This window comes from Podarcis bocagei (genome assembly GCF_964188305.1).
Source record: "Podarcis bocagei genome assembly, chromosome: 2".
In the NCBI taxonomy this organism is placed as follows: domain Eukaryota; kingdom Metazoa; phylum Chordata; class Lepidosauria; order Squamata; family Lacertidae; genus Podarcis; species Podarcis bocagei.
The window spans coordinates 3,409,050-3,421,992 of NC_138126.1; the positions used below are offsets into that span (position 1 = coordinate 3,409,050).

At 46.2% G+C, this 12,943-nt stretch overlaps 1 protein-coding gene across 1 annotated transcript; it reads left to right on the forward strand.

Annotated features, from left to right (window-relative positions):
• Nucleotides 1–1,407: 1,407 nt before the first annotated feature.
• On the forward strand, nucleotides 1,408–8,134 carry LOC308578720 (uncharacterized protein; the record flags this gene model as incomplete). The annotated part of the gene is made up of 3 exons (XM_081179220.1): nucleotides 1,408–1,456; nucleotides 4,230–4,299; nucleotides 7,195–8,134. The coding sequence occupies exon 3, from the start codon at nucleotides 7,226–7,228 to the stop codon at nucleotides 8,132–8,134; it is 909 nt and encodes a 302-aa protein (XP_081035346.1). The 5' UTR covers nucleotides 1,408–1,456; nucleotides 4,230–4,299; nucleotides 7,195–7,225.
• Nucleotides 8,135–12,943: the final 4,809 nt, after the last annotated feature.

Below are 12,943 nucleotides of genomic sequence, written 5' to 3' on the forward strand. Positions count from 1 at the left end.
ACCATTACAGCCCCGTGACGTCAGCGCGCAGCGTCACGCCGGGAGGGACGCACGAAAGTGTAAGTTTCAATTTTTTCCCCTCCCCCTTGCCGGGGAACCTCCAAGCTTTGGGGGTGGGGGGGGAGGAGGCAGCAAAGCGAGGCAGGAAGGAGAGCGCGGCTTGGCTGGGTGAGCTTTGGCAGGGGCAGGGAATGAGAGCCGCGAGGCGGGCGCTGCGGACGGAGGCGCTGCCCGCCGAGCTCACAGGCAGCCAGGCAGGCAGACGGCGAGAGCCCCACGCTCGGCGGCATCTCCTCGCCGCCGCCCCGCCTCTCGCCGCCCGACTCGCCCGCCTCCCTCCAGGCAACATCTCGCGGCACACTAGGCAACATCTCGCGGCACACTAGTGTGCCGCGGAACAGTGGTTGGGAAACACTGCTCTAGAGGCGCGCGCCTGCGACAAGGAACCCGAAGTGTCTCTAGGTCGGAAGTTTCCAGGGGGGGGGGCAAAGTGGAAAGTGGGGGGTTTCCCGAAGGTGAGGAGGGGTGGGGGTTGACTAGTTCCCCCCACCCCCCCTACTCCGCTTTCTATTGCGGGGAAGGAACCCGGAATAGTGAGCCAGGGAGGCGGAGGTCCAGAGAGGACAAAGAGGTAAAGAGGCTGCGTGGGAAAGGGGGCGATTTAGGGGGAAGAGGGAAAGACAGAGACCCCTCCTGCAAACAGAGCCATAGCTATGGGGGTGGGCTAGCCGGGGGGGGTGGGTTGTTTTTTTGCACCAGGTGGCGCCTCCAGCAGGGCGCCGTTGAGGATGTCTTTGTGGGGACGCAAATGTCCCCAATCGGGTCTTTGACTCGGGGGAAATCCAGCCTAGTTTCACCCCTGCCCGCAACCCCCCCCCGTCCTGGGCCTCATAAGGAGGGGCTCCGATCCCCGCAATCCTGCTGCGAAGGGGGGGGGCAACACCTGCAGGGATTGCGTGGCAGGATCTCCTTTGGAGGCCCCCCATGTTTCTTTTCCCTGGGGGTCCAGGAGGTGCTCAAGGCCCCCGATCCAGGCAATCCAGCTGCCCTCTCCTTTGCAGCGCCCTCCCCTCCACACGCGTCTCTTTCCCCCGGGGGCTCAAGCGAGGCTGAACTGCCCTGCACCCCCTGGGCTGTCTTGCCTGAACTGAAACGTGATGCCCACCAAGGGGGTCCCCACGAAGACCCCCGTCCCCAACCAGCCCTGGATTTGATCCCAGGACCCAAACATGACGCCCTCTGCCGTTCCCCCCTGGCAGGAATCCCTTGAAGTACTCCTGCCCCTTGATGGAGAGACGGAGTCCACGAAAGGGTTAAAGGAAGTGAAATCGGCCTGGATAGAGACCCCCCCCATATCCGTCTTGGATAGAGACCCCCCCCCTATCTCCGTCTTGGGAGGCCCCTCCGGATGGAGAGGTTGGCGCGCCCGGGAGAGATGCGGCGCAGAGGGCGAGGGGTGAGCGATGCCAAGGGGGTTTCTGGGCGCAGGGGAGACTGTGGGACGGAGGGAGGAGGGCAGAGGAAGATGGGGGGCTGAGGGAGGAATGGCAGCATCCCTGGGGGATAGGAGGCCAGCCGAGCAGAGAGGGAGAGAGAGACTCTTCCTTTTGGAGAGATGTCTCCATCCTTGGGCGCTGGAGGAGGAATCTCGGGTGGTGGGTCTGCCTTGGCTTCTCCCTCCTGCCCACTCTGCCTGATAAGGGGGGGGGGTCCACTGATTTTCCTCACCCTTTCCTCCCTGGAAGCTCAGTCCTCTCCCCACTGATCCTTGGCTGCATTGCTGTTATTGTTGTTTAGTCGTGTCCAACTCTGTTTGCCAGGAGGTAATGGGACCAGTGGCCATGATCTTGGGTTTTTTGATGTTGAGCTTCAGAGTATATTTTGCGCTCTCCTCTTTCACCCTCATTAAAAGGTACTTTAATTCCTCCTCACTTTCTGCCATCAAGGTTGTGTCATCTGCATATAGGTGGTTGATAATTCTTCCGGCAATCTTAATTCCGGTTTGGGATTCATCCAGCCCAGCCTTTTGCATGATGAATTCTGCATATAAGTTAAATAAGCAGGGAGACAATAAACAGCCTTGTACTCCTTTCCCAATTTTGAACCAATCAGTTGTTCCATATCCAGTTCTAACTGTAGCTTCTTGTCCCACATAGAGATTTTTCAGGAGACAGATGAGGTGATCAGGCACTCCCATTTCTTTAAAAACTTCATAGAATCATAGAATCATAGAGCTGGAAGAGACCACAAGGGCCATCGAGTCCAACCCCCTGCCAAGCAGGAAACACCATCAGAGCACTCCTGACAGATGGTTGTCAAGCCTCTGCTTAAAGACCTCCAAAGTAGGAGACTCCACCACACTCCTTGGCAGCAAATTCCACTGTCGAACAGCTCTTACTGTCAGGAAGTTCTTCCTAATGTTTAGGTGGAATCTTCTTTCTTGTAGTTTGGATCCATTGCTCCGTGTCCGCTTCTCTGGAGCAGCAGAAAACAACCTTTCTCCCTCCTCTATGTGACATCCTTTTATATGTTTGAACATGGCTATCATATCACCCCTTAACCTCCTCTTCTCCAGGCTAAACACGCCCAGCTCCCTTAGCCGTTCCTCATAAGACATCGTTTCCAGGCCTTTGACCATTTTGGTTGCCCTCCTCTGGACACGTTCCAGTTTGTCAGTGTCCTTCTTGAATTGTGGTGCCCAGAACTGGACACAGTACTCCAACATGCCATAGTTGCTGTGGTCGACACAGTCTAAGGCTTTTGCATAGTCAATGAAGCAGAAGTAAATGTCCTTCTGGAACTCTCTAACTTTCTCCATAATCCAGTGCATGTTTTCAATTTGGTATCTGGTTCTCCTGCCTCTTCTAAATCCAGCTTGCACTTCTGGGAGTTCTCGGTCCACATACTGCTTGAGCCTTCCTTGTAGAATTTTAAGCATAACCTTGCTAGCATGTGAAATGAGTGCAATTGTGCGGTAGTTGGAGGATTCTTTGGCACTGCCCTTCTTTGGGATTGGGATGCAGACTGTTCTTTTCCAATCCTCTGGCCACTGCTGAGTTTTCCAAATAGTCAAACCCTTGGTCCACCTTGGAGAGGAGAAGAGAGAAAAAGCTGGAAGGTCCTGAGGGGGAGGAGGGAGGAGGAGGCCTTCTCCAAAGCGGCTCTTTGCTTCTGGAAGCCCCTCCCAGGAAGTAGCCAGATACCTCTTCCTCTCTCTCAGGCTCCCATTCTTAAGTGTTTCCACTGCATGGTTAATCGATGGTGGTGGTGCTGATGATGTATATATACCAATCTAGGAATATGGGAGAAGGATGCTATAGAAAGGCTTTCAGGGTTTATATATAAGTATATCCAGAAGGCATTTCTATTACAGTGGTGCCCCGCAAGACGAAATTAATCTGTTCTGTGGGTGTCTTCATCTTGCAGGGTTTTTCGTCTTGCGGAGCACCGCTATCAAAGGCATAGCGGATAAGCGGTAATTGACAGATAAGCGGCAATTTGCAGATAAGGGGCTTAGCGGCTTTCAGAAAAGACAAAATAAATGCAAGACCCCCCAAAAAATTTCGTTTTGCAAGACAACCCCATAGAAAAATTCATCTTGCGAAGCAGGAAAAAAATCGGAAAGCCCTTTCGTCTTGCGCGTTTTTCGTTTAGCGGGGCATTCATCTAGCGGGGTACCACTGTACTTTTATTTTTTGTAGGCAATGTCAGAGTGGGTTACAAACTGAGATACAATCTATCAGCATCCAAAGATCCATAATCCGCCCCAATCTCGGGCATTTCCACGGTAGACAATACCTGTGGCTGGAGGCTCTACACCCAGGGCTGTGCATCTGCAGGCCTGGAATTGCCAGTATTATAGGCAAGGGGTGTGAGATTGCCAAATTTACAGACAGTATGTGAGTGAGAGTTTGTGTTTGGGATGATAGTTTACAGCAACCGTGTAATTTACTCCATCCGTAACTTTTCATGAACCGATATTGCGGTAGGAATTCCAAAATAACTACACAAAATCTACAAAGAGACTCTCAGGATAATGGAGATTGTGAGTCTTCCTGGTCCACAGTTCACACCCTCAGCCTGCAGCCCACAAATGCTGAGGCCATAATACTTTTATTAGCCCTTAATGGGACACCAGCTACTTTGTTATACTTTCTTCAACACATGAATATTATTGATTACTTTTCCAGTGATGTAAATGGCATTTCCGTTTTACTTCTTCCGCACAGGAGAGAATCTGATCTGCAAGTCTGAGCTCAACTTCTTCCTTGAAACAGAAAAATACAGAGACTTTGAGAGGTATGTCCTTCCTCTTGCCTGGCAGACTGTATCTTGTAGGTCTCGTTTCATTTTGTGGGAACATGAGAAAAGTCCTGCTGTATTAGGATCAGGGCCCACCTCGTCCATCATCCTCTTCTCACAAGGACCAGCCAAGGAGAAACCCCCCAGCAGGGCCAACAATTGTCTCCCCACTCAGGACTCCCAGCCCCTCGGATTCAGATGAATAATTCCTCCGTAGGGGGAGGGGGAGTAATAGCTGGGAACTGAAGGACTGCTACTGAAATGGTGGGTGGTTCTGAGAAGGTGGACACAATGGAGCCGCCTCAGGAAGTAAATGGTGCAGGATTAGGGAATGTGTGCAGTTGCTTGGAGTGTATCAGGAAGATGTTACACATCACGGAGTAAGGAGGAAACAATACAGATATTTAGCTTTTTCAGAAAAGGAGGAAGATGGAGAAAGTGTGTCCCTCCAGATGTTTTTCCAGTAGAACTCCCATCATCCCTGGACATTTGCCATCCTTGCTTGGGCTGATGGCACTTTGAGTCCAGCCACATCTGGAGGGCCAGAGGTGTCGCACCTCACCATAGATGGTTCCTCTAGGAGCTCAGACTCACTTGGGAGGTCCGGGTGGGTATAGATACCAAGGGTTATGGAGACACGTTTTCAGGGATTATGATTGATACCTAGACTCCAAATCCAAGGTGCCCACACTAAATGAAGGTCTGGATGATACCCTCAAAGAGGTCTGGTTTATATTCCAGAAGACGGCCAACCACAGGATAGATCTGAAGGTTCTGAACTGAGTTACAATCGAGATTCTGAGTTACAATTCAGGCTGAGAAATGGAGGCAGGGATATCCTAAATGTCATCTAAAGGTGGTTTCCCCCCTCAGGCTCTCTTCTGGCGGAAGCATCTCTGACTGCACCTCCTCTCTCAAAAGTCAGATTCTGTCCTTCCACCCCCTTTTGTTGACATCCATCTGCCTCGAGACACAATGTAGAGTCTCCATGAGGTTGAAGTCAAACAGGGGTGTTAGAAGCACAGACGTGACCCCCGCAGAATACAGGGCAGTGTGTGTGGAGGTCTTGGGCTGCCTACACGACAAGGCCATTTTCTCCAGCAGGGTGGCCCCGTTTAAAAATGCAAAAATCCGGACAGAGTTGATGAGCTTTCTAAAAATACAAATTCTCCCCAAAAGAAGCAGCTTTTGAGCTTTCCTGATGTTTCCCACCATAGAAATCTTTGGAATGTAATGGAGTCTGGCACGCTTCCCTGTGCTGGCTTGACCCTCAAGCTCTCTTCCTGGCTCCAAGCAGAGTATCGCAGCAGCGGTTTTGCCTTGTGTGGGTGATAAATCCCAGTCTGTACACAGGCTTCTTGCTTAATCTAAGAAGGCTTTATTATGTACAGAAAAAACATCATAAATCACCCCGGAGATCGGGCGGACATTCTCTCCGGCTCAACAGCTAAAAGCGGAAGTAACTCACACGCAAAGAAAGATTCCCGTATGTGAACAAAACCAGGCCTCAGGATGTGAGACGTCACACAGAACTGTTTAATCCTGTAAGTTCTGGTTCTCCTCACAAGAAACGGCAGCCTTGCCATACGTCTAGGTGGGCCTTTTGCCGATCTTGTGAAAATCCTCCTCGATTCCCGGGGGGGGGGGGGGAACAGACCTATGGCAGCCCTACCTTCTCAACCTTCTTGATATGGTCCAAAGGCAAGCAGAGCAATATTTTTTGCCCCAGCTTAGCCACAGGAGGTTGGACTCAATGGCCCTTGTGGTCTCTTCCAACTCTATGATTCTATGATTCAAGGAGGGCTTTATTCCAGCTGCAGTCCTGCAGCATCATAAAGTACCATAAATCAGCCTTCCTACATACAGGGGAGAAGCCAGTGTGGAAAAGTCAAACATACCTCTGTATACTAGCTGGCTATAGACAGGCAGGGCCCCATCTCTTGGGATACTGACTCACCACATGAAACTGAGTCAGCATTTCCACTTAGCTTAATGTTCACTCCTTGATACCCACAACACTCCAACACAATCATCTTAAGGACGTCACTCCCGATTCGTGTAGCGTTTACTTCTTAGCCTCTTCTTTTCCTGAAGATATTAACGCAAGGCAGCAGAGGTTTAGGATCAGAGTTTTCCTTCTGCTGCTTGGCCTCCCTTCCCAGGTTGATGAGCCCCTCACTTCCCTCTATGGCACTTGCATAAACCACCTGCTTAACCATTGGAGACACTATTGGTCTCATCTGCTCAATATGCCAGAGCCTGTCATCGCATGCAGTGAAAGTCCCTGACTCATCAAGGGATTGAGACCCATCAATTATCCTCAACTGGTTTAGTTGGCCTGTCAAAGCTTTTCCTGGGTTGTGTGTGCTGTTGCATGCTGACAGCGTCTAGGACCCACAGGTGAGAGCTGAGTACAGGTTGGGGATTAATGGTGGACCAACCACCCCAGAAGGAGCCCTATGTGTCCCCCACGAGAGGTACTATCCCAGCCCCAACACCCCATGACATAATACTATTAATGTATTTGATAGATCAGAAATAAATTTGTGTCTCCAGCAATAAAACTAACAGCTTCATCCCATGAATGAATCAATGCTAAATATCCAAGGCTGAAGTTTCCATTAAGTGTAGTTATATATTGATGTTTAATATCAAGCTTCTTCAGTGTGACACAGATTCCGCTTTGAAATAGAGGAGGTACGTCCAGGAGTGATGCAAATGGAGAAAGGACAGTGAGAGAGGCCTAGGCAGAGAATTTACGAATAGCCCTGTGTCAGAAAACGGGCCCGAGATCTGGTGGCACATCATAATTATAAATACTAATTGGGATGACTGCAAATTGAACTTGATGTGTATCATCTTCCTTTGTTCTCTCCCTTGAAACACCAACAGGATTTTGTCTCCCTGCACTCTGAAGCAGACGATGGAGAAGACAGGCAAGAGTTCTGGGGGGCCATCTGTAAATTCAAAAGGAATAACGAAGAAACAATTTGAATGTATAGAGTGTGGAAAGAGCTACGCTCATAGTGGGAAACTTCAACTACATCATCGAGCTCACACAGGGGAGAAACCATTTAAATGTATGGAGTGTGGAAAGAGCTTCAATCGAAGTGATACCCTTACAATACATCATCGAACTCACACAGGGGAGAAACCATTTAAATGTATAGAGTGTGGAAAGAGCTTCGCTCATAGTGGGAAACTTCGACGACATCATCGAACTCACACAGGGGAGAAACCATTTAAATGTATAGAGTGTGGGAAAACCTTCAGTCGAAGGGGATACTTAAGACTACATCAACGAACTCACACAGGTGAGAAACCATTTGAATGTATAGAGTGTGGAAAGAGCTTCAGTCAAAGGGGAAACCTTAGAATACATCAGCGAACTCACACAGGGGAGAAACCATTCAGATGCATGGAGTGTGGAAAGAGCTTCTCTCAAAGTGGGGAACTTCGACGACATAATCTAACTCACACAGGGGGAAAACCATTTAAATGTATAAAGTGTGGAAAGAGCTTCAGTGATGGTGGGAAACTTCAACTACATCATCGAACTCACACAGGGGAGAAACCATTTAAATGTATAGAGTGTGGAAAGAGCTTCAGTCTAAGTGAAACCCTTAGAAAACATCAGCGAACTCACACAGGGGAGAAACCATTCAGATGCATGGAGTGTGGAAAGAGCTTCTCTCAAAGTGGGGAACTTCGACGACATAATCTAACTCACACAGGGGGAAAACCATTTAAATGTATAGAGTGTGGAAAGAGCTTCAGTCAAAGTGGACACTATAGACTTCATCAGCGAATTCACACGGGAAAAACCATTTAAATGTATAGAGTGTGGAAAGAGCTTCAGTCAAAGTGGACACTATAGAGAACATCAGCGAACTCATACAGGGGGAAACCATTTGAATGTATAGAGTGTGGAAAGAGCTTCAGTCTAAGTGAAACCCTTAGAAAACATCAGCGAACTCACACAGGGGAGAAACCATTTAATTGTATGCAGTGTGGGAAAACCTTCAGTCAAAGGGGACACTTAAGAGAACATCAACGAACTCACACAGGGGAAAAACCATTTGAATGTATAGAGTGTGGAAAGAGCTTCAGTCAAAGTGGACAATGTAAACGACATCAACGAACACACATGGGAAAAACCATTTGAATGTATAGAGTGTGGAAGGAGCTCCAGTTGAAGTGAAAACTCTTTGCTATTTGCTGTTTAGTAGCGCTGCAGAGAGCTTGCTGGGGAGACCATGCATTAAAAAGGGACTCAAAAATAACTTAAACAAGTTTTTAATAACAAAAACAAAAACTCCTTGTACACTAAATACATCAACAACAAACCAGACCCAACCACCAACCCATCCCCCAGGATAATGAGGGAGCTAGTTGCTGCTCCTTATATACTATGCCCAAATGCTGACACAGCTTGATTAACACACCTCAGCAGCACCTGCTATGTTTCACAGCTGTAAGACTGGGTCTCGTCATTTGCCTTGGCTCTGGCCCTTAAAGACATACAGAACTTGTGAAACAATAATGAACCTTCACATTTTAAAGTGACCATTCAACATTTCTCCTGCGGTTCATTATTGTGGAACAAAAACATAAAGCATATTTTGTACATGTCTTTCATGTGAAACCTTTGGAAGAGCTTTAGTAAAAATGTCTGCAATTTGATTGTCACCTGGAACATACTGAAATACAATCATTTCATCAGCAATTAGTTTCTTTACAAACTGTAAACGTAACCTTAAGACTCTAGTGCGCTGCGTATTGGTCTCTGAACATAGGATAGCGAGTCCACTCTGGGAATCAAGGTAAACTTTTACTGGTAGTGTTACTTTCATCTGTAGGTCGGCAAATACTTGCAGATACCATTCTATATCACGAGTGGCCTGAACGCATGCACATAATTCATTCTCTGTTGTGGAGAGACAAATAATGGTTTGTGTCTGGGACCTCCATTCAAATGGACAACCATTATAACAAAACACCATACCAGACACACCCCTGCAATTATTTTGTGCCATTGCATGAGATGCATCGCAGAAAATTTCAAAACCTTTGTCAATACTTGTAAACTGCAACCTATAATGTTTGGTATGTTTAAGGTACATTACCACTCTCTTAAGAGCAGAGAAACATTCTGTTGTGGGCTTTTCCACAAATTTTGCCAGAAAGTGAAAAGCATAAGTTATATCTGGTCTTGAGATTCTTTGAGTGAAATTTAGCTTGCCTATAGCTGAACAATACAAAGTTTTGTTAGGAAATGGCTTATCTTCACCTGTAAAGGTGAAACCACACACCATAGGCGTTTCCTTCCCATTTGCATTTTCTAAACATAGCATTTCAACAAGATCATCAATTTTTGCAGTTTGATGAACCAGGAAAGATCCATTTTTGCCCTTCTCAATTTGCATGGATAAGTAATTTTTAGCTATGCCTAATTCCACCACTTGAGCCAGACATCCTGGAGACCCTGAGCCAGACATCCTGTAGAGTGAAGTCAAATGGGCCTTAGAAAGCACTGCAAATAACAAGGCCAATGGAAGTGATGCTATTCCAGCAGAACTATTTAAAATAAATAATAATAATAATAATAATAATAATAATAATAATAATAATAATTATTATTATTTATTATTTATACCCCGCCCATCTGGCTGGGTTTCCCCAGCCACTCTGGGTGGCTTCCAACTGAATATTAAAAACAGTACACCATCAAACATTAAAAACTTCCCTAAAGAGGGCTGCCCTCAGATGACTTTTAAAAGTAAAATAGTTGTTTATTGCTTTGACATATGCTGGGAGGGCGTTCCACAGGGCAGGCGCCACTACCGAGAAGGCCCTCTGCCTGGTTCCCTGTAACCTCGCAATGAGGGAACCGCCAGAAGGACCTCGGTGCTGGATCTCAGTGTCCGGGCTGAACAATGGGGGTGGAGACGCTCCTTCAGGTATACTGGACCGAGGCTGTTTAGGGCTTTAAAGGACAGCACCGACACTTTGAATTGTGCTCGGAAACGTACTGGGAGCCAATGCAGATCTCTCAGAACCGGTGTTATGTGGTCCCGGCGGCCACTCCCAGTCACCAGTCTAGCTGCCGCATTCTGGATTAATTGGTAGCCTCACATAGAGCGCGTTGTAGTAGTCCAAGCGGGAGATAACTAGAGCATGCACCACTCTGGCAAGACAGTCCGCGGGCAGGTAGGGTCTTAGCCTGCGTACCAGGTGGAGCTGGTAGACCGCTGCCCTGGACACAGAATTAACCTGTGCTTCTACGGACAGCTGTGAGTCCAAAATGACTCCCAGGCTGCGCACCTGGTCCTTCAGGGGCACAGTTACCTCATTCAGGACCAAGGAATCCCCCACACCCACCCGCCCCCTGTCCCCCAAAAACAGTACTTCTGTCTTGTCAGGATTCAACCTCAATCTGTTAGCCGCCATCCATCCTCCAACAGCCTCCAGGCACTCACACAGGACCTTCACCGCCTTCACTGGTTCTGATTTAAAGGAGAGGTAATTTTAAAAGATGATGCTGTTAAGGTGCTACACTCAATATGCCAGCAAGTTTGGAAAACTCAGCAGTGGCCAGAAGATTGGAGAACACTCTACATCCCAATCCCAAAGAAGGGCAGTGCCAAAGAATGCTCCAACTACCGCACAATTGCACTCATTTCACACGCTAGCAAGGTTATGATTAAAATTCTACAAGGCAGGCTTAAGCAGTCCAGTATACCTGAAGGAGCGTCTCCACCCCCATCATTCTGCCCGGACGCTGAGGTCCAGCGCCGAGGGCCTTCTGGCGGTTCCCTCATTACGAGAAGCAAAGCTACAGGGAACCAGGCAGAGGGCCTTCTCGGTAGTGGCGCCCGCCCTGTGGAACGCCCTTCCAGCAGATGTCAAAGTGATAAACAACTATCTGACATTCAGGAGACATCTTAAGGCAGCCCTGTTCAGGGAAGTTTTTAACGTGTGATATTTTATTGTATTTTTGGTTTTTATGGAAGCCGCCCAGAGTGGCTGGGGAGGCCCAGCCAGATGGGCGGGGTATAAATAATAAATATTATTATTATTATTATGTGGACCGAGAACTCCCAGAAGTGCAAGCTGCATTTAGAAGAGGCAGAGGAACCAGAGACCAAATTGCAAACATGCCCTGGATTATGGAGAAAGCTAGAGAGCTCCAGAAAGACATCTAATTCTGCTTCATTGAATATGCAAAAGCCTTTGTTGTTTTTTTATTTCTTTTTATTGAATTTCACTTAAATAACCAAAAGAAAAAACAAAACAACAGTTACAGAAAAAAGAAAGGAAAAAAAGAAAAAATATCCATACATAAAACAAAAATAGCATCAATTTCCGTTACAGTTCCTTGTCTTACTCCTTGAATCTTTATATCTTTAGATATTTAGATCTTTCCTCTACACACGTATTGACCTCCTTCCCTCCCGATTTCGGGCTTCTTGATAAAAATTCTTTCTTTTTTCTGCAGCTAAGAGTTGTTAATGCATCATAAGATTTATATCAGACCTGCTGTAGATTTTAAGTTTCTATAGTTTCCTTCAATATATACCATAAATTTATTCCAATTGCTAATAAACTTTGTATTTCTTTATTTTCTATTTTTTTGCGTCATTTTTGCTAATTCAACATATTCAAATAATTTTGTTTGCCAATCTCTGACCGTTGGGGTATTTGGACTTTTCCAATTTTGTGCAATTAATATTCTAGCCGCTACTGTCGAATATTGGAATACTGTTTTATCTTCTTTTTTAATTTCATCCCCAATTATTCCTAATAGGAAGGCCTCTGGTCTTTTAGGGAAAGTGTATTTAAATATTTTTTTTAACTCGTTATAAATCAGGTCCCAAAATTTCTTCATTCCCTCGCAAGTCCACCACATATGGTAGAAATTGCCTTCTTTAATTTTACACTTCCAGCAGGCCTTATTTCCTGTTTTGTACATTTTTCCTAATTTTGCTGGTGTGATGTACCACCTATACATCTTTTTTTCTAAATTTTCTCTAAGCGTGACGCTTGCCGTGAATTTCATTCCATAACTCCATAATTTCGACTACTTTTCATATTCTATATTGTATCCCAAATCCATTGCCCATTTTGTCATAACCTCCTTTATTTCTTCATCTTTAGTGTCCCATTCCAATAATATATCATACATTTTGGATAATAACTTGGTTTTGCCTTCAATTATTTCTATTTGAAATTTAGATTTTTTTCTCACTTATCCCTACTTTTTTGTCTTCCATTCATATTGCGTATATTTGATGATACTGCAGCCAGCCTGTTAATTTGTCTTTCAGCTCTTCATATGTTCTCAATTTCCAGCCACTTTCTGATCTTATCAGTAGGTCTTTGTAGGTCAATCTTTCTCCTTCCATATTTGCTTTTTTGGTTGTTAAAATGTCAATTGGTCTTCCATTCTAAAAGCTTTTTATTTTTCTCTCAAACTTCATATAGTGGCCCTCTAATAATATGACTTGAAAACCCTTTATGTACCTTTTCTTTATTTAGCCACAAGTAGGCGTGCCAACCGAACCTATTGTTGAAACCTTCTAGGTCTAAGAGGTCGGTGTTTCCCAAATTAATCCAATCTTTGATCCAACAAAGGCAGGAG